The sequence below is a fragment of the Mastigoproctus giganteus genome, chromosome 6, assembly GCF_048544385.1.
Source record: "Mastigoproctus giganteus isolate SK-2022 chromosome 6, ASM4854438v1, whole genome shotgun sequence".
NCBI classification, from domain to species: Eukaryota; Metazoa; Arthropoda; class Arachnida; order Uropygi; family Thelyphonidae; genus Mastigoproctus; species Mastigoproctus giganteus.
In genome coordinates, this window is record NC_143580.1 from 208043005 (window position 1) to 208070645 (window position 27641).

At 35.2% G+C, this 27641-nt stretch overlaps 1 protein-coding gene across 1 annotated transcript in view; it reads right to left on the reverse strand.

Moving 5' to 3' along the window:
- Window positions 1-27641, reverse strand: part of LOC150084911 (tRNA wybutosine-synthesizing protein 4-like) — a 156719-nt gene that overhangs the window by 88859 nt on the left and 40219 nt on the right. The window contains exons 4-7 of the mRNA XM_090375637.1: window positions 19412-19499; window positions 14608-14694; window positions 11350-11464; window positions 7708-7855 (exon numbers count right to left, since the gene is read on the reverse strand). Of these exons, the coding sequence (XP_090231763.1) occupies window positions 7708-7855; window positions 11350-11464; window positions 14608-14694; window positions 19412-19499 (438 nt within the window). The remainder of the gene's footprint in view (window positions 1-7707; window positions 7856-11349; window positions 11465-14607; window positions 14695-19411; window positions 19500-27641) is intronic.

Consider the following 27641-nt stretch of genomic DNA (forward strand, 5'->3'; position numbering starts at 1 on the left):
AAAGACTTCTACAAAAATAAAAATACTAAACAAGATATTCCATCCAAGAATTGGTAATGTAAATGATAAAAATAGCTGTTTATGAATAAAATGAAAGAAAATACTCATGAGATGGAGAAATTACTGCAAAGACCTTTACAAAGATATCGAGATTGCTTCAATAACACCTCTAAATTAGAACCATACATATCAATAACAGAAATAAAAAAGGCCACAACAAATGTAGATGGAAAAGTACAGGGTCTGATGATATGTGTGCAGAAATGTTAAGGCATCTTGGTAATGCAGGGCTAAACACAGTTGATAACCTATGTAACAAAATCTGGAGAACTGGATCTTGGCCTGATGACTTGGCCAAATCCACATTTATCCTAATACACAAAAAAGGAGATCCAAACAAATGCAGTACAGGTCCACTGTCACTAATCCAGCAGCGTTGGGACCTGTGGGGGTGCCAGATTAGTGAGTTGGCTGGATCATCGGTGGTTATTTTAACACATACAGTTTACCCAACAGCTAACAACCACCTCATCCTACCTTCAGCACGTTGACTGCCGAGCTCGTTAAAGAAAAAAAATTCTGCAGGGGCCAAAAAATATTTAGCAAATCATTTAATCAGTAATTCTAAAATAAATATTGTAATGTCAGTGTTGTTGTTTTTTCGCTTAAAATATAAAAAAAAAAAAAATTTTTTTTTAGTTTCGCATATATGTGGCTGACGTGGCCCAGTAGGTTACTTTATTTCTTGAGAAGCCGTGTCAGCCACATACGTGTGATGCTATTACGGCATACACAGTGGTGAGCTGTGAATATTTTAACAATGGGCTCGCAGTTTTTCCGACTTTCTACCGAGTAAATTTGATCGGTCACGGAAGTGACGTCATCCGCGGCTTCCACTAGAGGCGCTTCCCATGCTCGCAATACTAGTACTGTGATTATAGTGCGTGATGCATTTTTCGTGATCGGTATGATATCTCGAGTCAGGGGCGAATTTGGGGGGGAGGGACAGATGTGGCTTATTACCCCCTTAACCATGCGTATAAGTGAATGGGTAAAATATTCCTAGGTCTATCTAAAAAAAAAACTTTAAAAACCTGGTCGCCTTACGATTATAACTGGATACGACAGTGTCTGGAGTTTTAACATTTTAGAATTATTGAATAGTATGACGTTACAATCATGCTTCCTGAAGTTACTACTGCAATAAGTATGATTTCAACAATACAAATATTTGTCAACAATTTATTTTTTTCGTCTCGCATTTTCGTTACATTCCATTGTTAGGTGCCCCTAACAGTTGCGTATGTGGCTTCAACTACAAGATCGGTACATCAATCGGTGCTATTTTACAGAGATATTTAGATATGTTGCACTCGCAAGTATACATCTCTTACTTTAGTCATCATAAATCCATTGTATCTTGTCTTCCAGAAATTATGAAAATCTGTGAATGATCAATAAAATATTTACAATAATAAAGCGCTTTTATTTCGTAATCGATATATACAAATCCAAATGCCTAAAAGAAACGCTAAGGACGTTTCGTATAAACCATCTATCGCGCATGCTTGGCATACGCACAACCAGAGAAATATAATGGATATATTTTTTTCATGATAAAATTTTAATATTGCGAATAAAAAATAACATGAAATATTTCCCATATCACAAATAACAAAAACTATCACAAAGCATTCCACAATATAAAAACAAATATTACATAAAAAACAAACTTTCTAGAAAAAGTACACAAAAAATCACAGATTACATGAAAAAAAATTATTTCACAAATATTCAAGAAAAATTTATTCTAAAAATTGCCAATTTACTTCTTTATTAATATTTGTTGTCGATCTTTTGCTTTGCTCAATAGCTGAGCGATGATTACAGAGGAATGATTTGAAGTAATGATCCGGATCAAATCGAAGCAATGGTTTTCCATTTCAATATGTTTAATTGTTAACATTATTCATTCATTCACTCAATAGTATTCATTAGCTGAAAGCTCGCTCAGCTTCAGCACTGCTAATGGCAATGGTTTCAAAGATATTTCTGGCTTTCTTAATTGAAAAGGTAATTTCACTCGATTTTAAAGATAAACTGTCTTCGACAAAATCTCTAAAATCATTAATTTTTATTTCATATTTTATCAGAAAACTTAAATTTCTTATTCGGTTTTCACTGTCTTTCCACTGAGACTTCAAAAGTTCTTTCAAATTCACGATTTCGGGTAGAATATGTTTAAAATTTATTTCAATGGTATCGTTATTTTCTTTATTTAATTTAAAATCACCCTGTTCCATTAATAAGTTATCCTTTAAGGATAAAACAATGCATTTAATAACTTGTCACAATGTAATTTTTTTACTTTCAATTTTGATTCCTTCAAATTCTTTCCACTTCAACGTGTTCTCAATTTTGCCTTCATAATTTCCTTCAGAATTTTTCAAGTTAGCAATAGCATCGATAGTTCGAATAACTAATTTATCTGCTTTTACCGTAGTGATTCTGTAACACCTCTGAAAGGTAAGAGAACTCCTGCAGGATGTCAATCATTAGTGCTAAATGGTTAAGAAATTCCAAATTTAAAAGTTGATTTAATAATCCGGAATATTTAACTTCTGATTCAAAATGTTTGCACAAAGCGGGATAATTCCTCCAGCCCACAATTGCCATCCGCAAGCTACAAGCTGCTCATCGTGGCCCGAACACACGACCGATCTTTACAGTTTCCACATCAAGTTCTTTAGCAATCATCCTTAATTCGTGCTAGTTTTTTGGAGATTGGTGATACAGTTTTTTTTTTTTATTATTACCTGTATGCCATTATATTTTAGAACATTTTCTACACAGTGAAAGGCTCGACACAGTTTCAAAATCTGCCAGCATTTCATCTTCGTAAAGTTTATATAATATCTTAGTTGCCTCAATCCCCCACTCTATGTTGCTACTGTCACTAGTTCTTTGAATACAGTGCAAAATGTCGGAATCACACGGATATTCAGCTACTGTGACCATGTAAACACAGACAAGAGAAATTTACTGGAAGGTGTGGATCACTCACTTCTCCAAAAAACATATGTCCGTTTATCGAAGTAAAGGGGAACCACAACACAGGTTGACCAGAGGCTATCCGTGTCGAGAATCTTCTTAATCCTCTGACTGGCTATGGAAAGTATATTGACTAGCGCGACTTCTCGGTATGTGACTGCATAGGTTTTACAGACACCACTAACATTGTGAAACGGTAATCCCTTTCACCCTTAATTCGCACTTTCTAATTACCTAAATTGCTTAAAGGCCAGAGATGAGAACAATGCATACGCAGTTGTCTCTCCTAATCCGTTCGTTTCATGGAAATTTTCTTTGTTCAATGGAAACTATTTTATGTAATTACCAAAGGGAATCAAAAAAATTCGCTATAAAGAAGTTCGTTAAACAGAGGTCCGACTGTAATTAAATCAAAAATGAAGCAATTTTAAAATACATAACCGATCGACTGCGCCATTAAAATGCTGGGAATGGGGTACTGCTCGCCCCAATGCAGTTTCGGTTCTGGATACTCAATAATTGCATTCAGGATTTCATTTGTAAAATAAATCTCAACAATGGGCTCGCAAATTTAAAAAAAAATAAATAAATAATGGGCTCTTGCAAGCCCATGCGAGCCCACTATAGCTCACCACTGGGCATACATATAACAGTCGTTTGTGATTAGTTTATCGCATGCACTGCAATAAAACTAATTGCGATAAAATAAACTCTCAAACATCACAATAAGTTTGCCAGTATTGTTTGTGAAAACAAGTTCGTTAGCGCACTGTATTATCTATCATATTGTGTTTTCCGCAAGTATAAGTGTGTTGTAAAAAAAAAAAAAAATCTAAAAAGGAATGGCTAAAGGAAAATTAATAAAAAAGAGGAACCGAGAAAAAATTGCTGGAATTTACAACTAAGCAGAGTTAAACTTCTCACAGACACACTGCTGTCGAGTTTTTTCAGAAGTTCAACTTTATCTGTTATGGACAATGAACAGTGTTTGCGCTTTACACAACGAAAGGCACTTCCTTTATTCACTGGAACCATGGCTGGGGCTAAATGTGAGCAGGTTATAATAATAAATGCAGAAAAACAAGTAGGAATGGCTTGCCAGTGCTTACAAGTTCATGCCAACAGCTGCAACCAACACCACCAAAACAGTAGCGGCAGGTCGGTGCACCGACCTGGGAAATTTGAAATTACGTTCGCGGAAATTATGTCCGAATTAACAGTGGAACTGGATTACCGTTGGCCGGATTAGTGAGGGTCAACCTGTAATTATCAAACAATTGCTTTGATATTACATGCAGGCAAAATTCTATTTTACATTATAAAGAAAAGGATCGATTAATACACTGATGGTCAGCTGCCTAATGAACAGGATGGGCTCGGGCCTGGAAGGGAGACAAGGGATCAGATAGCAAACATCAAACATTTGATCGAAAAGGCAAAAGAATTTACGAGCAATCAACAAAACACATGTGAAAGACCTTTCACATGTGCTTTGTTGATTACACCCAAGGCCTTTGATTTTGTGAAATAGGACATTCTATGGAAAACTATGACCAGCTCATATGGGCATCCTGGCTCACTTGGTGAATCTAATTAAGCAACTCTATGACATATCAACTCTATAACAAAGCAGCAATTAGAACAGAAAACTCATTCTCAGAAAGGTTCAAAACAGAAAGAGACATCAGATAAATGCATCCTCTCTCCAGGAGTGTATAATCTATGTGGAGAAAACATCATGAAGGCTTGAAATAGTTGGATTGGAAGTGTAAACATCAATCAGAAAGTAATCATAAATCTGAGATATGCAGAGGTCTTAACTGGTAAAAATGACCAAGAACTGAAGTCTTCACTTGACGGGGTACAATGTGAAAGCATCACTCATGGCCTCAGCATTAACAGAAATAAGATGAAATGTAAGAGAATTAACAGCAGAACAGATTCCCCAGCTGGCATTGACATAATGGATGTGGATCATTTTGTGTATCTAGGGGGCAATGATCAACAGCAAAGGAGGATGCCAAATAGAAATCTCAAGAAGACTTGCTGTGAGGAGACGAGCTATGGCCAACCTACAAAAAATATGGAAAGATAGAAATAGCTCACAAAACAGCACAACTAAACTAGTAACAACTTTAGTATTCTCAACTGTGCTCTACAGAGCTGAAAGTTGGACTATCAACCTTGCTGACAGAATTAAAGTAAACAGCTTTGAGATGTGGTGTTGGAGAAGGATACTTAGAATATGTTGGATGGAGAAAAGAACAAATCAGAGATTAGTGAACCAACTCAAAATTAAGACCAGGCTGACTGAAATAACAGACAAAGTATCTGTTATTTCAGTATCCTGCAGTATTTTGGACACATAAGAGACAAGATGATAATCTAGAGAAAACAATTTTGTTTGGTAGAGTAACAAGAAAAAGAAGAAGAGGGTTACTCCTTACAAGATGGACTGATCAGATCACTAAAATAACTGGAATAACCCTAGAAGAAGCCTCAAGAAGGGGTGAAGGTAGATTAGAATGGCATAAAATTGTGATTAAGGTCACAAGTTCTCAAGCTTGAGGAGACTGAAGAACGTTTAAAAATAGGGAATGTGGATATGCAATTTATCTTAATTTTTTTTATTAAAAATATTAGAAGTTTTAGGATCAATTCTGATTTGATAGCAGTCCCTACAGGAACTGTATAAGTTTGGATGGTTGGTTGGTTGGGTTGTTGGATTTTATTGGCGCATTAGCAACTAAGGCTATAATGCACCAATAAGTTTGGAAGTTTAAGCATTACTTGAGAAGGAAAAAGTTGTTCCAATACTAAATTTTCAGTGTGTTTTGCTGATCTTAAAAGCTCCATCCCCGAACAAAAATCTATACATATGAAAGCATATTTTTGGCATTACTAAAGAAGAAAAGTTGGATAGAAACTAAATTTTAACTGCATGTTTTGTTGGTCTCTGTGGATCCCCACTTTCTTTATCCCTAAAAAGACTGCTACACAAATTTCACTTCGCAGCTATCCAGCACATGCACATGTGGAGGAGATTTTGATCACCACTTCTTGAGTACAGAAGTTTTAACCACTGAGGTACATTATTTGAAACATACCTGAAATGTAATACGTGTACATTATATTTTAAGCAATTAAAAATCAAGAACCTAGATAGGTTCTTCATTTTTGAATTATTTAAAAATAATTAATTAAATTATTTTGATCGACTTCATTTAATTTTTTAATTTGTAGCTTAATGTATGGCAATCATATATGAAAAAATATACATTTTATACACATTGGAATTTTAATTTCATGAAAGTACATACAAGGTGTGGCAATAAAGTTCCTGGAATGGCGCTGTTGCTGTCACGTTCAATGATTTTAAAAATAAACAGAAATGGTATGATGTAGTTCAAACTTTCTCCAACAGATGGTGGTACAGAAATTGTCCAGTAGGCTGACAGGTTGCAAATAACAACCAGTTTCATTAGTGGTGAAAAGTTCCATGTCATGATTTTGCAATGGAGCAAAATCATGACATGGAACATTAACAATGGAGCAATGAACAAATATCAAATTTTGCTTTAAACTGAGAAAATCTGCAACAGAAATATTTGAAATGTTAAAAACTGTTTATGGTGATGAAATGTTAAGCCATACCAGCATGTGTTTGAATGGTTTGAGCAGTTAAAAAAAGGATGTTTGTGATGACAGAAAGGAGTGGGCACCCATCAACCTTTTGAAATGAAGACAGAATTGTAAAGAATCAGGAAATTATAGTAAGAGATGGTCATTTGATCCTCAGAATGATGTTTGATAAGTTGCTTATCAGATTTGTCAAATTCTGTATGATTAGGGAAAAGAAAGGTCTGTGCAAAATTTGTGCCACGCAACCTCATGGATGAGTAGAAGCAACGAAGAGTGTCATCATTCAAAGACTCCACCCAGACTTGTCAAGGCAATCCTAATTTATTTGGCTGTATTGTAACTGTAGATGGGTGCAGGGTATTTCAGTATGATCCAAAGATGAAGTGCCAGAGCATGCAGTGGGTTTCAAAATCATCATGAACCCAGAGTGTTTCGTTTAAAAAAGTCCAGGATCAAGATGATGCTGATTATGTTTTTCAACAAACAGGGTATTCACAAGGAATCTCTACCTGAAAGGGAGAGAACCAATGCTGTGTTCTACGTACAGGTGCTTCAAAGACTATTGAAGCACATTTCCTGGGTGAAGCTGTAATTTTTAAAAAAGAAAGGCAGCTGATTCTTGTTGCACAACAATGCCACTGCTCATTCTAAATTTGTTGTAAAGACATTTCTGATGAAACATGGCATTTTATACAGTATCAACCATCCACCCTACTCTCCTGACCCAGCACCAGTGGACTTCTTTTTCTTTCTCAAGGTGAAAACTACCCTCAAAGGAAAGAGCTGCTTTTAGGACATTCATAGATGAGAACATAAAGAAAATACAACATCATCTCTTTGGATATCTTTGCTGACTCTTTTCAGAAACTTTTAGAATGGTGTAATAAGTGCATTCAATCAGGTGATAATTACTTTGAATAAAAATAAAACCATTTTTGAGCTCATTCACTTTGTGTTTTTTTATTACAACAATCTGAAAAATTTATTGCCACATCTTGTCTGTACATTAAATACCTATCAGGATCCACATAGGTGATGGCACATTCTGAAAAAACCAGTGTTGGAATATTATAGTCAATATTAATTTCCTCCAACATATTTTGCAAGCTCTTCAAATTCCTCAAGTCAACTCCCAGAAGAAAATAATCTTTTCCTGCAAATACTAAAACGTGAAAAAAAATTATCATAAAAATGAAATAAGAATCTATATTATTTAAAATTAAAAAAAAAAAAAAAAAAAGCTCTAAAACTAGAGTAAGACATCTAAAAGTTGATCAATGACTTTCTACAGGAAAACATATAGAAACTCATGCGACAGAAATGGAATTCTGGAGGCAACACAACAGATGTGAGAATAATATTCCATGATAGAGGAAATTTGTGAAGAAAATAACATTGAAAGCAACAGATAAATTTTTATGTTTTTGAAGCAAAGAAAAAATATTACTGATATGCTGATGCCAAGAAAGGATACAAGTCATGATTATCTCCAGTAAACAAGTGTTCACATCTGAGTACTGTTGAAAATGAACATTGGTGCAGCACTATTCTTTTCAAGTAATAAAACAGAACTGGGTTTAAGAAGGACATTCAGTTTTTCTCTTCTAGAGGTTGTACACAGAGGACAACTAGCATTAACAGTATACTTTAAAAGGTTACTGATGAGGAAAAGATCAAGACTGTTAGATGAATAGTAATAATAAAAGCCTCAGCATCTCTACCAGCTGGATCTATACAGCTAGAAGATTGGAGCCAGTTGAGTCATGGAAATTAAAAATCACCAAGAAAAATAATTTTGCTGTTAGGAAAGTTATACTGGTGAAATGAGAAAGTCAAAAGTTCAAGTGAGTGGTTTTTGAACTAGGAGGGCAACAGAAAAAACAAATGAACTTGATTAAGTAAGCAAATTAAAGTGATTTTAAACCAATGAAGGTCAAATACAGAATAAAGATTAAGAAGTCTCGGACAATGAATTTTAAAAGGGAAATATATAATGCATATGCTAAAATTAACAGTATTATTATAATGAACATTCATTCTAATGAATGAATGTGCTGTAGAATAATATTATGTACAGTGGTGTTGTTCAAAAAAATTGCATCACTTGCAAAATTTGCCAAATTTCTGTGAAATTTGGCAGTATATCATATATGTTTTGTAATACCATTACCTTATTGCACTGTCTTTATCTCTAGCAAGCTCTTAGATAATGCCGTGATTGCATCACCCTAGTGGCAATATAAATACAGTGCATATGCCACAAGCCCAGTATTCCATGCTATTCCAGTGGCTATGTTTTCACAATTAACACCATAGGAAAAGTGTTTCCACTGCATTGAATGCAGAGGGACATTCTACACATGAAATACCTAAAAGGAGTTACTGTAATCAGTCAACAGTGGCACATTTATTACAAAAATTATCAGAAACTGGCAGTCTAAACAGAAAGAAAGGAAGAGGACATCCATGAATATCTTCTGCAGCGCAAGACAGATTTCTAATCCATCAGTGCATCCAAAACAGAAGATCCTCATTGACAGATCTTAAAGCAGCATGGGGAGGAGGATACAGGAGTAAAGGCAAGTACTGCTACACTTGCACAGTGAGATAATTACTTCATTATCTCTACTGGAAAAGTTCCCATTCATCATTGATACACTACCTGGCCACTTTATTAGGACCATGAACTAATAGCATTTAGACTGATGCCAGTCCAAATCACTGCTCCAACACAATGTAGCATGGAGTCAACAAGGTGCTCAAAAGTGATACGTGGAATATTGGACGTTCATTTAACAAAACTTCCCTCAATTTCTGGAATGATGCAAGCAGAGGATTGAACTGATAAACACACCTTTCCAGTTCAATCCCACAAAAGATCAATGGAATTTAGATCCATGGATTCAGCTTGCCAGGGTAGACACTTGAAGCCTTCCTCAAACTACTCTTTCACCATTTGGGGTGGTTGTAGCAGGATAACTAGGGTTGATGGCATCTAGCGCAAATAAAAAAATGGCGCTCCTTGAAACTGTTCTTTTGGAATTTTTGCTTTTTTTAACAATAAAAAGGCGTACCCCCAAATTTTGAGCCCAGGGCATGTGCCCACCTGCCTCAACCTAGTTACGCCACTAGGTGGTTGTATTGTCATCTTGAAAATATCCCCATATACAGGGATAAACACGGGAGAACCAGAGGCAAGTCACATGGTCCAATGTGTAGTTTCTTCCACATGCACACTTCAAGCATAATTCAAGATTCAATGGACCACGTGACCTACCTCCAGTTATCCTGCATTCATCCTTTGTGTTCCTGGTACCAATGCAGTCATATCTTTTAGATGGTGTCTGATCTCAGTGACTTCTGTAAAGGCTTCCTATTCCCACAGCACAGTCTTTGTAGGGTTTTTCATATGATGCAGGTACTGATACCTTGTATTGCTCCAGCATTAAATGCAGAGGTTAACTGTCATCCTCTCATTTGGCAATGATTACACTGGATAATTTGCTCCAGACATTATGCATCTCACTCTGCTAGCTTACATTTTTGTCTGCAGCTGCATCTGTTCATGGATGTTTTCTGGGTATTTTTCCATTCATTAAAGACTAACATGCAACTAGTCTTTGAACACTCAACAAGTGCAGCTATCCTCTCTGCTGTAGCACCTGAAAAACACTCATTGGCACTCATACCTTTTTAGAAGTCTGCAAGATCCTGTCTATTCCCCACTACCATTGAACTCACTGGGATACTAGTCAGATCAAAAGGCTTTACAGCACTTTTCTTCATACATTATGACACCATACAACTTCTTCAATTTACTTATTTTTCTAAGCAGTATATACATTTTTGATTAAAGACATTAAATCTTGCATATACGAGTAAAAGAAACTTAGTAAATGTGAAGCGAAAAATCTAGAATCTGGGATTCAAATACAAAGTCAGCATGCAAAAAAAAATATTTTTAAAATATAATTACCTAGCAGAGGAGGTTGAGCAACTTTGTAATGATTTAAATTATTATTGTAATTTAACAAATCATGGATTTTTTTTTTTTTTAACAAAGAAGGTTCATACTGATTTCATTAATGATTAAACTTATACAGTTGAGTTCATACTGAAACTCAACTGTATAAGTTTAATCATTTTTCTAGTTACAAATAGAAAGTAACAAAAATAATTTGTTTGCTTAATTTAACAGCAATAAAATTTAAAATCTGATAGATTTCCAGTAATATGTTTATAATTTTACATTTATGTCCTGTGTAATGTCCCAATCAGGCAGTTCATTTTCAAATTTAGTGCAAGGTAACTTTCTAAGTATTCCACTCTGTTTGTAGAAATTACAGTGAGCCATTGCCATCAGCCCATGTGCAATTTATACAGATGGAAAAAATGGTTTGAAAGCACTTAAAGTTTGAGAAAGCTGTGAAGCACAAACCATTTAAACATTTAAGCAAGGAAGATTTGACAAAATGGTCTACAAGGAAATTAGCACCATAACATGTCTGTGTAGAATAGAAAATGAACAATAGCAGACATAATTAATTTTGAACACTGACTGCAAAAATTAAACTCCATCCTTTCAAAGTTCCACACAGAAACCAAACAGAAAATTAAATTTAAACAAGTTGAGATGAAACCAAATACAAATAATACCTATGCCAAAATCTTTCTCTGTAGCTGACTGCTTATTCGCACCAATCATATTTTCTAGCTCTATATTTTGCTTAATTAAAGCAATCTTCCGCCTCACAACTTGGTCAAAATCAACCTAAATAACAGTAAACATCTTATATTTAAAAAGTGAACACATATACACTCTCCTACTTTCTCTCCCACACACACACACACACACACACTTTTCTCATAATAAAATATCTAGGTCACAGATAAAATAAAATATACAGAAACCAGTATAAGTGGTAGGACAAAATCACATCTTTGAGTTCTGTTTTGTTTATGATTTTGAACTGTTAATTGTAGCAGTGTAATATAACTATATACATCACACACGGGTGTTCAAAGAAAGTGCATCACCCCTTAAAATTGTAATTGTCGCCCGAATAATGTAAGTATATGGCAATATTTCTTAGAGATTGCATCAGACAAGATTGACAACACATAGGTGATGATGTAATATTGCATCAGCTGTTACTTTCAGCTATATAAGCACGTTCTGCAAGAGTTGCGGTCATTCCTTGCTTGTGTCAGTATGGTGAGTTACATGCAGTTGATACCACAAAGAAAGAGTGCTATTGTTGCTTTATGTGAGGAAGGATGTTCTTCCCATCATATTGCTTATAGAGGGTCTTGTAATCAGTCAACAGTGAATAGATTTCTTTCCAAACTCAAGAATACTGGTTCTGCTGATAGGAAAAAAGGAACTGGATGCAAATGAGTCTCTACAGCAAAACAGGACTGCGTTTTGAAGCGCTTATGCCTTAAAAACCGTAAAACTTCTTCGTCTGAGCTGAAAAGAGAATGGGAAGAACATACAGGAATGGTAGCAAGTGCAGTAACAGTCAGAAGATGCCTCTTCAAAAATGGACTTGTAGCCCATCATCCTAAGAAGAAAGCCCCTCCTTACGCAAAAAATGAAAAGGGAACGTTTATTTGGTGTAAGGAGCATGTCGAATGGACCCCCGAGCAGTGGAAGTCAGTTATTGCTTGGGATGAGAAGAAATTCAATCTGCATGACTCTGATGGGAAGGAGACAAACAATTTGCTGTAGACATGGTGAAGAATACCATCCAGACCATATGGTGTCTACAGTGAAATTCCCTATCAGCCAAATGATATGGGGGTGCATTTCGTATCATGGAGTAGGTCACCTGCAGTTTATAAAAGGTTCTGTAAATGCCAATGGATACCTGGCTATACTGGAAGGCAAATTGCTGCCAACCATTAGAGACCATTTCAACCTGCCAAGCAACTGCATCTTTCAGGACGACTCTGCTCCTTGTCATCGGGCGAAAAGTGTAAGTAGGCACTTCTATAGTTACTTTAGCTTCATTTCTGCATTAGAGGTTCGACGGTAATGTGTTTACATTTGTTACAGGTGAAAAAATGGTTAGAAGAATGGTCCATTACAACTCTTAGCTGGCCAGGAAACAGCCCAGACCTGAATCCTATAGAGAACTGTTCGCATCATGTGGAATCTGCAGTTGTCAGAAAGAAACCAAAAACCCTTCGTGAACTTCAGGAAGCCATAATTCGTGTTTGGAACCACAAACTATAAGTTGATTATCTTCAGAAATTGATCTTGTCAATGCCTCGACGGTGTGCTACTGTTATCAGGGCCAGAGGTGGTTCAACTAAATATCAGTTTGTACCTGATGAACTTTTCATTTTGTTTTCCATTTAAAATGATAAACTGAAGCAAACTGAGGGCTTCTGATAAGATTTCAGCCATAATTGTTGTGTTTACCAAAACTGTTGTATAAAGGTTGCAAATGCTCATTTTGGAATATTTTGAGAGCACCTGTGAAATATTACTTAGCTTTGCCTTAACTATTAATAAATATCTTTTGTTTATATTTATATTTGTGATGCTATTCATTAATGTAACATACCATCACGAAAAAGGGTTAGAAATGTGAAATTCCTAGGCGATGCCTTTCTTTGAACACCAGTGCCTATATCTAGACTACTTATTATTACCAACAGCAGTTGACTAAGCATTTTAAACAAGAAAAATTTCGAATTAAGTCTTCACTTTTTTTTTTATAATAAAATATAAATAAACAAAAAATAATACTGTCACAGGATTAAACACTTTTACTAGCACTATATATTCTCTGGTTGAAATTTTTGTATTAATTTAATTTAATTAATTTATAATTTTACTTATGATGTCATAGAAGAGATATAATACTGAAATTTTAGCAAAATAATCTGGACATGTTTCTTAAACCACTCAATGCTTTTTCATAGACTTCACTGAAAATATATTAAAATTATATAAAATATGATCACTAACCATAAATTAACTCTTATCATGTACATTTCATAAATAACTCTTATTAGGTTATTATTCTAATGAGATAAAATAGACTAATGATTTCAACATCCCATACAAAATCTTCCTCTATACGGAAAAAGAGTTTGTACAGTTTTTAAAGATAAGCAATGCAGAGTGGTGTACCATCAGATTGGATCTAAAAGAAAGTAATCAGTATTCAACCTGTGAAAAATATATTTCTGTTGATGGCAGTATCTATACTGCCATCAACAGATATACAAGTACAGTAAACTTTAAAATCTGGCACCCTCTGGGATTGAGAGGAGCCAGATTTTGAAACATTCCAGGACACTAAGCATCATGTTTAGTGTCTTTCCAAAAGTGCAAAGCTAAGATAGATTTCTCATAATATCACTCTACAGATAAAGCAGAATGCTCCAGTCTTGTCTTCTGTCCTGAAGATGATGACCAGATATCCAAGTGTAACTGTCAACACACAACAATGTAGACAACAGAGCATGCTATTCCATTAATTTGCATATTGGAAATAGAAGTTTTTATGCTACTAAGAGCAGTTTGTAGATTTCTGTTTAACATATGTATTAACTACATTTGACTGGCCATTATTCTGTATTTTTGAATTCATGGTTGTAGAATATGATTTTTTAAATATCATGGTGTGTTTTTATAATTTTTTTGTTTACAATATAAATTATAGATGTTTTAATAATTTGATCAGTGCAATATTAAAATGCCAAGTATATTTTTGCTTATTAATTTTTAAAGCAGTAAATCAGTCCCTTGTAAGTCAAATTAGATTTTTATGGCCATAACATTGCTGGGAGTCACCCCTCCTCTCTCTCTCTCTCTCTCTCTCTCATTTTTTTTGAATAGCACCTAACAACCTTCTCAAATAACATAAGCTTGAAAGTTTTTAATAATTATATACAAACCTCAACATAGCGAAGACCAGGCAAAAATAAATTAAATGATTTTAATCTGAAGTATGTTGAATCAAATCCTGCTCCAAGTGATATTATCTATAAAGTAAAAATTCTAATATTAAACCTTTAGACAACTAACATGTACACTGAAAATTTTAGCCATACAATAAATAACAATATACAATTTTTAGTATTTAGATATTAGGCTTATTATTCTTGATCTTAACTATCATTAAGAGAAGATAATAGATTCAAGCCTTTGCATTCAAAAGAATGGATAAAATGTGAAATCCATTTTATCCATTTGTTATACATTTTCTCGAGCATGTTATCTTTATTTTAATTTGAAATTCATAACATCGATAAAGTAAGTTCTTAATATAATGTGAACTCAATTTTTTGTTAGCTGTTGTGATTTAATAAGCAAACAGTTTAAAAATTCAGGTAGTGGAATTATTTGCAATCATGCATATAATTATTCTAGTATAAAACATTATGCAGCCATATGCTGCATCACATGCCAAGTCATGATCATGTCATCATACCACATCTCAGATCATGTTATGCATTAACTGAACATTTAAAAAATTGTTTAAAAGTTTCTAGTCCATCTCAATATGGATGAAAAGTGTCAAGCAAATGTTGTAATTTCTTCTAAACCAAAAAAAGTGTTAATTTATAAATTAAACTAGATGTATTATGATGCTAGTAAATGGTCAAGCATGAAGGACAGCTGGGAGTTTAAAGATGTTAAAGATCATATAATAATAATACTCTGTTTTTGTGAATATTATGCTAATATACACAGAATTATAAACTATTTACTTATAGAATCATGGAGGTAAAAATTTACAGTGAACTGTTTGTAGTCCACTAACAATTAATAATACTTACTGTGGAGTACAGTGATTGTTAATAATGGTCTGATTTTTAAAATGTATATGCAACAAACCAAGTCATGGTTAGCTGTATTACTCTGAACTTTTATATTAGGGAAACTGACATGCTCCATAATGGTGTCCAGAGGTTTACATAACAAAACAGGATTCTAGCAGAATTTACTTTGGTTAAAAATACAATAAAAAAAAATTTTTAAAAATGTAAACATGGTAAATTAAACCAATAAGAAAAATAAGAGAATAACACTCCTCATAGGGTAAAATATTATGCTAATTAAATAAAACACTGCTTAAACACATACACACTGAATGAATAACAAATCTCACAATTCTATTCTCGAAATTAAAGGCAATCCTGAGTAAGCTTGGGGAATAAAGTTAAACAAAACTTCAGGTCTTAGTCAATGAATTTATAGTTAACAGAATAGACAATATTACATTTACAAAAATTAACAATATTCAGAAATCATAATATAAAATTAAGCACTGACTTGAAGAGGGGATGAAGCTGCTTAAGAAAAATTCCACTGAGAGAAAACTGTTAGAGACTGACCATTTTGGAAGTGAATTCTACTAGAAAAATCAGTAGCAAAAATCCAACCTGAAATTGTGTAAAGGAATAGCAACATAATTTCATAAGTTTACAGTAAAAACTACTGTAAACTGATAATCAGCAACTCAAAGAGACTTACTTTTAGGATTCAGGAGTTTACTATAAGGATGAGGAAAACAACATATATCTGTCATTAAGATAAACTCATTATGAATAACCTCATCTGAATCACTCACAATTAAATAGTATTAATTTTTACAAATACAGTGGAACTTCTATTTAACGAATTTCTATATATTACGAATTTTTTCACAAAACATTGCACCTTGAAACGAAATTACATGTAAAATTAACCCCATATAGCGAAGTGTTAGTCTCTCTATAACGAATTTTTAAAAAAAATTAGTAAAAGCATTTTTGAAGATTTTCAAGCATTTACTGCTAAACAGCCGCTCAAATATACGGCCTCCTTCCCTCCAAAATTGCGCATTAGGGTCTGGAATTAATCATCCTTTTAGTGAATACTTGTGGCCATTGACGCCCGTAGGAGGGTCTTTGTTTCATTTTTGTTACAGTTTTAAAACCAAATGAGTTTTCTTAAAAGTGGTCATAAACTTTACAATAAATAGGGTAGATTTGTAAATTGATGTTGGCTCAAGGGAAAACAAAATTCGCTGCGGTAAGCATTTAGTGTGCTGCGGTGGCAATACTTAGAATGCTACCATAGTTGGTTTTTAGTAATGCCTACTGAGTGACACTCGCGTCTCACCTCAACCATACCATGTGACCTTCTTGTCAATCATTATATGATATGTCCGTTCTCATCTAACTGGACTCCCAGCACATGGTTTCAATGATTTTTTTTTTTTTTTTTTCTTAATTTTGTTCTTTTAGAACAATTTGTCATCAATCACATAGGCTATATGCTCTTGTATTTTTTTCTTTCTGAAAAGTAACATACAGCATACATTAACCGTAAATTTTCTTTCGTGTATATATGAATGAAAGTTGTATATTTCTTAAAAGTGATTGATAGGAAAGGTCACATGATACTGTTGATACTGTCATTGAGTAGGCGGTACTAACAATTCACTATATGGTCAGCGCAGCGAAGTTTATGGTGTATGTATTGGCAAGAGCGGCAGTCCAGTAATTTTTACATTTGCGGAAACAATGTCGAAGAGAAAGTGTTTAAGTATTAATGATAAAGTAAAGATTCTTCATGATATTGACCAGGGCTTTAAGAAAAAAGATATTGTGGAGAAATATGGCATACCAGCAAGCAGCTTATCTATGATTTTAAAAAATCAAGAATCAATTTTAAATGCAATTGAAGGAGGAGCAGACAAAAAGTGAATTAAGTTGTGTATATATGAAGATGTTGATAACGCTGTTTTAAAATGGGTGCAAATGATACATGAAAAGAATATACCAATATCGGGTCCAATAATTAAGCAACAATCTCTGAAATTTGCACAGTCCCTGGGACATACAGAATTTAATGCGAGCACTGGGTGGCTAGATAAATTTAAGAAGCGCCACAGAATTGTGAAAAAAGGTTATTTGTGGAGAAAGTGTTAATGTAAGCGAAGAAAATTGCAACAGTTGGAGGAACAATACCTTAAAGAAGGTTTTGGAAGAATATGAACCTAAGGATATTTTTAATGCTGACAAAATGGGTTTATTCTTTAAATGTTTACCGAATAGAACACTTGCTTTTAAGGATGATAAATGTTTTGGCGGAAAACAAAGCAAAGATAGAATCACTGTGCTAGTTGGAGCAAATATGACAGGAAGTGAAAAATAAAGACTTTTAGTCATCAGAAAATCAAAAAACCCAAGATGTTTTAGAGGCACAAAATCTTTGGAAGTTGACAACACCTTTAATAAAAAAATATGGATGACAAGTGATATCTTTGAAGACTGGATATTAAAACTAGACAAGCGTATAATAAAAGAAAAAAGGAAAATCGTGTTGGTAACTGACAACTGTCCGGCACATCCTGCCAGTATTTCTGCCAAACTTAAAAGTGTGAAGTTGTTGTTTTTACCACCAAATGTGACGTCAAAACTCCAGCCAATGGACCAAGGCATTATTAAAAATTTTAAATTTTATTATCAAAAGAGAATAATAATGAAGATTGTCAATGCGTTGTCAGAAAATAGAAACTTGAAGGTTACAATTGGGAAACTTGAAGGTTAAACCTTGGAGATTTCATCTCTGAACTGGTAAAAGTTTGAACAAACGATGTCACTGAATACACTATTCAAAATTGTATTTCGAAAGCGGGATTTGCATTGAATACAGAAGTTGAACAACAACTAGACAAACAAGATGAACTGCCCCTTTCACAACTGAAAAACTTTTGGATATTATTAGAATCGTCCGGAAACATCGAAACCGAAATAACACTGGATAGTTATGTTTATGTAGATCAAGATCTGAGTACAACCATCCAAATGAAGATGAAATACTGCCGAAAAGTGTTAAACGCGACCGTGATCATGAAGAAATTAACGATTACGCTGAAGACTCATCAGAACAACCCACAGAAAAGCCGACTCGCGAAGAAACGATTAAAGCTTTTAAAACGGTTCGTATGGGTCTACAGTTTTGTGAAAATGTTCCTGATAATGTTTTTAGTGCTCTGAACAAATGTGAGGTTTTCTTTGAGAATCAGACATTTTTTAATTGAACTGTGCAAACGAAAATTACAGATTTTTTTAATTTGTGATACTTACCGGCAAAAATTGTGTAAACGTAATTTAAATAAGTGTTTTTGAAATAAAATACATTAAAAATAAATGTAGATTCATTTTCTAATTAAATAACAATTTCTAATAAAAAAGATATTCTCTGTATAACAAAATTTCTCTATAATGAATTTTTTTGCTGGATTTATTGAATTCGTTATAGGGAAGTTCGACTGTATATACATTATACACAGTTAGGGTAACAGCAGCCATAACACCTAGCACTTCCTATGAAAGAGTGCCGCAGACATAAGGAGTTTTGTAGACACAGCAAAAACAGAAGGCAGGAGGCAGATGCTGAAGAAATAATACCACTACATCCTATTTGGTTATCCTCAAACAATTGACTGATCTGTTCTCTTTTCAATGAAACCACAGAAATGTTTGAGAAGAATAACCCCAACAAAGAATTTGATCATGAAAGAGGAAAAGCTTATTTGCTGTCCTACAGTTAAAAATGAAGTTACAGAATGCAGTTGAAAACTTTCAATTCATTCCAATTATATTTATATAAAAAACCATCCACCAACAATACAAAAAATTTCAAGAAACTGGATGATGCTGATATCCAACAATAATTCAATTCTTACACTAATATAACACTTACTTGACTATTCACACCTGGTTCACAAGAAACTATTCTGCAGAAAGTTTTGAGAATGTTATCCATAGCCTTGGCTCTAATATAGTAGCCCCTGTTTTATCAACAAAAATAAAAAATAATATATACTTCAAAAAAATTCACCCAAAATATAGTTTTCTTTAACATATAATATTAGTATTAATAATATTAATATAGTAAAGGCCAAAATATGCAAGGAAGCCAGGCTTTCTTGCATCAGGCAACCACAGAACAAATTAGTTATTTAAGAATACAGAGTTGCTCTTTATAGCAACTCTCTTTTTAATGTCCTAACACGTTATAACATTGTATATGGTTGGTCACGGCCAATTTCTCATTAACCTAATGCTATTTTATATTCAATATAATGACCTTGAAAATAAAAGGATTTCTCTATAAAGCAGAAATTTAAGCCTGTTAATCTGAATTTTTACTTTTTTATTACAATATTCACATTTAAAAATGACAGAATACTTCAAATTACTGAAGTAATTGCAGCTTGACCATGATAAATAATTTCTTAAAATTTCCCACTCTTCTCTTGCAGTGCGGTAATGAAATGAACATCGGTTTGAAGTTCTTTATATAGTTAGTGTGTATGTTTATTGGTATGGTTCCAAGAAAGCAGACAGCTTTGCCAATTGCAAATAAAATTAGGATTTTTCAAGCTGTAGATAATGGTGTGCATTCTAAGACTGACATTGCCAAACAGTTTGGCATTCCTAAGAGTTCACAATTCTGAAAGATCGGAAAAAGATTGAAAGTTTAGGGAATTCTGCTGCATCAGGTAGGATTTGAGCACGAAAGGCGGAGTATCCAGATCTTGAAAAGGTACTTTTGGAATGGCTAATGATGATGTGTGCAGAAAATATTCTGGTAGATGGTAATCTTTTAAAAGCTAAGGCTGAACAGTTTGTGCATCAAATGGATATTGAAGAATTTAAAAGTTCAGATAGATGGTTCCAGAAATTTAAGACTCGTTATGGTCTATCTTTCAAAAAAGTGTGAAGAAAATACAGCTATGGACATTAACGCTACAAACGAATAGAAGGAAAATCGTTTAAGAAAAACTACTGAAGAATGCTATTAAACAAATTGTGCTATGTCTTAAAAGCAAAAATCAATGTGAAATTGACATCCCACAGGCAATGTATGAAACGAAGTGATGAAAAAGTGATTGCCAACTGCTTCAAACATGATGGATTTACCACCTTGAATGATGCAATGTGTGAAATTTTGCATGCTTCTTCCTCTATTAATTGCGAAGAACAGTCCAATAATAAGGAAGAAATATTTGAGTGTGTGCATCATCACCTAAATTTACAGGAAAACTTAAGCTTCAAAGATTACACAGAAGTGGATGCGAACATTGAATGTTTCAGGATATGCATGAATGAAGAGGAACTCATTGCAGATGTATCTTGGAATCTTCTGAAATTTGTAGTGATGAAGATGAGGAACCTACTGTAGTTGAACTAGAAGTTTCAGTGAAATATGTTCATCAAGGATCAGAACTTGTATGTTGATTTTTTCAAGCACAGCCAAAAAGCAAAAGTGAAATAACTGCTATCACGCACCTTCACAATTCTCTTTTAAAACATGCTCTACCATTGAAACCTCATGTTTTGACAGATTATTTTAAAGTATAAAACAATTCTCTTGTTAGGTATGTAGCCTATGTAGTGAAATTTACAATTTAATTGTAACCTTGCTGCACTCTGCAATCATAATTTTCTTGTTTAATACTGCAGTGCATATTATAAATAAGATTATACTATATTGTATTAGTAGCATTACATTAAATTTTCAAGCTTTTACTTCTTTTGTTGCTGATTTTATGAAATCAATATAATGTCTTTCTGATATAATAACGTTTTTCTCATTCCCCTACAGCACTGGTTCCCAACCTTTTTTGACTCGTGAACCCCTTTCAACATATTTTTATTGCGAACCCCTAAGCCTGTATTCTCTGAAATCGTAAAATAGTACTGAATTTTTATTATAAAATATTTCCAGAACTAAGTTTTTATAAGCAACATTGCGTAATAATAAAAATTATTATTAAGTATTATTTATACTTTGTAAAGCAGTTATTAATCAGTCCAAACTAGATTTTGAACAGGCTAAGAGTAGAAAACTTGCTTAATGCCCAAATGGTAGCTGAACATTCTGGTCTCTTTTCAAAGCTATTGGCCGCAATTTTTGCCCATCTCTGTTCCCACTGCTGTCAAAACCAGATGGTTCTGTTGGCACATCAGCCAAAGATAAAGCTGACCTGCTAGCATCCTATTTTCCTTCCAACTCATGTATTGATCTTGGTAAATCACCTCAAACCTTTCCCAGTACACCACATTCAATGAATCCTGTGGTTTCCCGTCAAAAGGATGTTGATCGTTTTGATGAATCTGATGCTACAAAAGCTCCAGATCCTGATAGTATTTCTCCACTTGTTCTCAAAACCTGTGTCCCTGAACTTACTCCTGTTTTATGTCATCTTATTTTGCTTTCTCATTCCAAAGGTGTTTTTCCTTCTGCTTGGAAATTTACTCATATCCAGCCAATTCCTAAAAAGGGTGACAAATCCCTCCCATCCAATTATCGTCCCACTGCAATTACTTCTACTCTTTCTAAAGTAATGGAGAAATGAATTAAAAATAATAAAAATAATAAATTTTTAATAAATAAAAATCTGTTTATACTCCGGGACAACCAAACGGTCAGAGGAGTTCACAAAATAGACAGAATACAAGAAACAGCACCGTATTCAGCAGTCAAGGGCTTGAACCCCGGTCACTCAAGGCACGTGTACTTATGCACCCGCGCGCCTGACCACTAGGCTACAACTCTTAAGTCTAAGAATATATAAATTCATACACCGACCATTGTTATTTTGGATCGTGCACATGGATACTGCGAGCGTAAATGGCTCGAGGGTTTACGGATTAGTTCATCCAGTAGGAATACAATAAACAGAGATAGAGGTATACGTATTAATCCTATCTTTGAAACAATTATATTAAGGTCGGATGAACGATTTTCTTTGCCACGTTCCCGAGACATTTCCGCTTCCAGTTCTGACCATGTGCCAATTGAACCATGTGGAGAAATACCACGTGTGGAGGTACCGTGAGCCTGCTACTTAAGGAGATGTTGCAGGAAGTTATATCACTGTTGAAGAAGGGAGCTGACGCTCCCGAAAGCTTCAGATTTTTAGCGCTTTTAATGTTTTATATTTTAGCAAATTTTATTGTAAATGATCTTTTTATTACAGTTTTTAGCATTCCGTAATAGTTTATTGTAAATTTTTTTTTTTTTTTTTTTTTTTGTAAAGATTGTAGTCATATTAAATTTTAAATTTTATTCAATGGTCGGTGTACGAATTTATATATTCTTAGACATGAGTTTTCCCGACCTCAGAGGCCTCTTTCAGGATATTACAACTCTTAAACTACTTAGAAACCTTCCGTCTGATCAATGATCGCCAGTATGGATTCCGCCAGTGTCGTTCCACTGGTGATATTCTGGCTTATGTTACCAATCTATGGACAAATTCAATGGAAAAGTTTGGTGAAACTCAACCCATTGCTCTTGACATTTCAAAGGCTTTTGATCATGTTTGGCTAACGGTCTTCTAAATAAGCTTCCATTCTATGGTTTTCCAGCTGTTCTTTATAATTAAGTATCCAGTTTTCTCTGTGACCGCTCACTGCAGGTGATGGTAGATGGCTCTCTGTCTTCTAACTTCTCCATTAATGCTGGTGTTCCCCAAGGTTCAGTTCTTTCTTCCACTTTTCCCTCTTGTATATTGATGGCCTTCTTCCATTGACCAGAAATCCTATCCATAGTTTTGCTGATGATACCACATTGCTTTGCACCTTCCAGTTTGAGAAACCCTGCCCTGCTCAAACAGCTTCAACTTCATGAGTATCCACTGCCAAATCCTTAAATGCTGATCTCCACGTAATTCTCCAGTGGGGCAAAGAAAACTTAATTTCAATCCTTCTAAAACTCACTCCTGTCTTATATCTTGCAAATTATATTATATGTCTTATATGTCTGCCAGGGGCAAAGGTTGATGACGTTGTAGAGCGGATATCATCTTTTCAGGGCACAAAAGGTGATATAGTTGTACACGTTGGCACTAATGATATTAAGAGTAGGAGACCGGCGGAATTACTTAACAGGTACAGGTCACTGATGAAAAAAAGCCGTGAATTAGGGTTGAATTTGAAAGTGTCTGCAATTCTGCCCAGACACGATAGGAGGGAGTATATTATGAGAGCCCTGTCGATCAATTCGGCCCTGGAAAGATTGTGCAGGGCTCAAGGGGTAGAATTTTTTTCAGCCTGGTCTGTACTTGTTAACAGGAGAGACTGCTTCTACAGGGATGGGATACACTTAAATAGAAAGGGTGCAAGAATGTTTGCTGAAGCTATCGAGGCAGTGTTAGGTGGGTCGGAAAACTGCTAGATTGGGGAGATACAAGGACTAATAGATTAACAGTAGCCACTGGCAGAGGAGAAAGTGATTCTTGCACTCCTTCTATTGGAATGAGCAGCAGCCTGGAAAATAAGAGGCAGGATATTTCAGAGACTGCTGGGAATCATTGGGGTACAAGTGAACACGTGGGTTGTGTTAGGGTGGCTAAGAGGAAGAGCAGGTGCATGTACACTTGCATATACACCAATGCTAGGAGTTCAGTAAATAAATTTGATGAATTTGAGGTATTGCTCAAAACATCAAAGGCAGATATTGTTGGGATTTCAGAGACGTGGTGTCACACAGATATAAGGAATGCAGAACTTGAATTTGGGGAGTACAATGTCTACAGAAAGGATAGACAGGATAGGAAGGGAGGAGGGGTTATGCTATTAGTTAAGAAACACATAAAATCCAAGGAAGTGAAGCCAGTCGACATCGCTGGACAGTGCAGTGTCGAGTCAGTTTGGTGTGACATAAGCATTGGGAGATCAAAATTGAGAGTAGGAGTGTGCTATAGGCCTAATGACTCTGATGAGTATAATAAGAAACTGGACAGAGAAATAGAGTGGGCCAGTAAATCTGAGTCTCTTATAATGGGGGATTTTAATTTCCCAGATATTGACTGGAATTTGGGGACTGGTCACTCACACACTAGCAAGGCTTTTGTGGATTTATTGGATGATTGTTTTCTACATCAGCTTGTTCGGGAGGCAACTAGAGGGAGTAATACTCTTGATTTGATTATCAGTAGTGATTCTTCATGCATTAAGAATCTGCAGATAAATGAACCACTAGGTGGCAGTGATCACAGTGTTCTGAAGTGGGACTTACTCAGAGGTAAGTACCATTAGGGGTAAAGGGAAGGGGTATTGCTTTTGTAAACTACTACGACTACGGTGGTCTGAGACGGTATTTAAATACCGTCTCGGTATTTAAATACCGGGGGATCAACTGATGATGTTACCAACAGCAAATTCAAAATGGGAAGCATTCAAAGAACTTATCTTGGAAGCTACTAGGCTTTACATACCAACTAAGAAATATTGTTCAAGGTTTAGGCCTAAATGGATGTCAGATGAACTAATGAGGCATATGGCAGAGAAGAAAAATGCATGAGATACATACAAATCAACACGTGACACAGAAGCCTATGATAGATACAAGTTGATCTGTAACCAAGTTAAAAGGAGGTTAGGAAGGCGAAGGCAGATTACGAGAGATCCTTGGCAAGGGATGCGAAGAAAAACAGCAAAGAGTTCTTTACTTATGTAAACTCTAGAAGGAAGGGGATGAATCAGATTGGTCCACTTGATATCGATGGGTCAACTGTTGATGACCCTGCTCAGGTAGCTAACAAACTAAATGAATATTTTGCATCGACATTCACACATGAGGAGTTATTCAGCGAGGGGAATGCCAGAGGTGTATTCAACTCTGGCAGTAAGCTAGAGAATCTTGTAATAACTGAGAGTAAAGTGGAGGAGAAATTGTTGAAGTTAAATACAAGAAAGGCACCTGGGGTGGATGGGATCTATCCAGTAATATTAAAGGAGCCAGCAAAGGAAGTAAGCAAACGCTTAGCCATAATTATGAGAGCTTCCTTGGACTCAGGGGAGGTACCCATGGACTGGAGATGTGCAAATGTCACCCCAATTCACAAGGGAGGATCAAAGGCTGACACAAGTAATTATAGAACTGTGAGTTTAACTTCTGTTCCTGGAAAATTAATGGAGGCACAGGTTAAAGAAGCACTGCAGGATCATCTAGACAAGACTTCAGTTATAGCTCGGACACAGCATGGTTTTGTTAAGGGGAAGTCTTGCCTGACCAATTCGATTGGATACTATGATGCAGTCACAAAAGAACTGGATGCAGGGAATAACTTTGATATTATATACTTGGATCTTAGAAAGGTTTTGATACTGTTGCACATGGAAGACTGCTGCACAAATTGGAGCAGTGTGGCATTGGAGGCAAATTGCTGCTATGGATAAAGGGGTGGTTGAGGGGGAGAAGACAGAGAGTGGTAATTAATGGACACTGCTCATCATAGACTAATGTTATTAGTGGAGTCCCTCAGGGTTCAGTATTGGGTCCTTTATTGTTTTCTGTATTTATAAATGATATTGATGATGGTATATCAAGCTTAATGTCCAAGTTTGCAGACGATACGAAGGTTGGCAGGGTTGTCAAGGATACTACTGACACTATGCTGCTGCAACAGGATCTGGAAAGGTTGAGCAGATGGGCTGAGAGGCGGCAAATGAAGTTTAACATTGACAAATGTAAAGTACTACATATGGGAAACAGCAACCCCAGAGCAACGTATGAACTCTGTGGTTCTACACTGACAGTGGTAGAGAATGAAAGGAACCTGGGGGTGGTTGTGCAGGCAGATATGAAGTTCTCTGAGCAGTGCAGACGGGCTGCAAGAGTAGCTCATGGTGTATTGTCAATGGTATATAGGAATTTTTCTAGCAGCGATAAGGAGGTGATTATTCTCTTGTATAAGGCAATGGTCAGGCCACACCTAGAGTACTGTATACAGGCCTGGAGGCCTCATTTCAAGAAGGATGTAGAACTGCTGGAACGAGTACAGAGAAGGGCAATGAGATTAGTGAATGGAGCAAAGGGGTACTCTTTCGAAGAAAGGCTTAAGTTTTGAGAATTACAGTGTCTGGAGACTAGGCACCAGCGAGGTGATCTGATAGAGGTGTACAAAGCCTTGAATGGTTTGAGCATGCTCAATGCTGATGGGATTCTTCCTCTTGCTCAGAATAATCACCTGAGAGGGCATAAATTCAAATTGAGGAAAGACAGATGTAGGATAGATGTACAGAAATTTGCCTTTAGCCAGCGGGTGGTTGGTAGGTTGAACAGACTTCCATCCCTTGTCGTGGAAGTTGATAGCCTAAATAAGTTTAAGGCTCAGCTGGACAGGTATTTCGAACGAAAGGGGTGAAGTGGAAGTGGTTATTTTTATTTATGTTACTTTCTTTTTTTTTTTTGGCTGATGCTGAATAAGCTTGCTTTCTTGCATGAAATGCCTCTACTAATGCTAAAATGCTAATGCTAATGCAAAAAGGATGCTTCTGCTCCTATGCTTATCTTCAATAACACTCCAATTTCTAGGCAAGACCTTGGGGATTACCCTAACTTCTAATGTCTCTTGGCATAAAGCACATTACAGATATTGCTTCCTCTGCATCTAAAAAACTTGGTTTTCTCTTTTGCTCTCAGCATCACTTTTCATCTAAACAGTTGTTTACTCTGTAGAAATCGCAAATCTGGCCTACTATGGAATATTGTTCCCACATCTGGGAAGGTGTCCCCAAAACCTCTTGCAGGCTTCTAGATTCCATTAAAAAGACAGCAGTTAGGTTAATTAAAGTCTCATCTGTAACAGAGTCTCTCCACTCTCTGTTTCAGAGATGTTTTATTTCTGTTGCATGCCTTTTCTATAGTTACTTGCATGGGCACTGTTCTGAATTGGTTTCTATAATTCCCATTTTCACTTTCAAAGCAGTCCGAACACGTGCCACAACCAGTCAACATCATTTTACTGTCCAAGTTCAATTCCACAGAACAAACTTTTCTTCTTCCTCGTTTATTCATTCAACTTCCGTTTTTTGGAACAACCTTCCTTCATACATATTTCCTTAAAATTACAATCTACAGAAGTTCAAGTCCAATGTCTACTACCCAGGCAGTATGCATACATCATTTGATTATA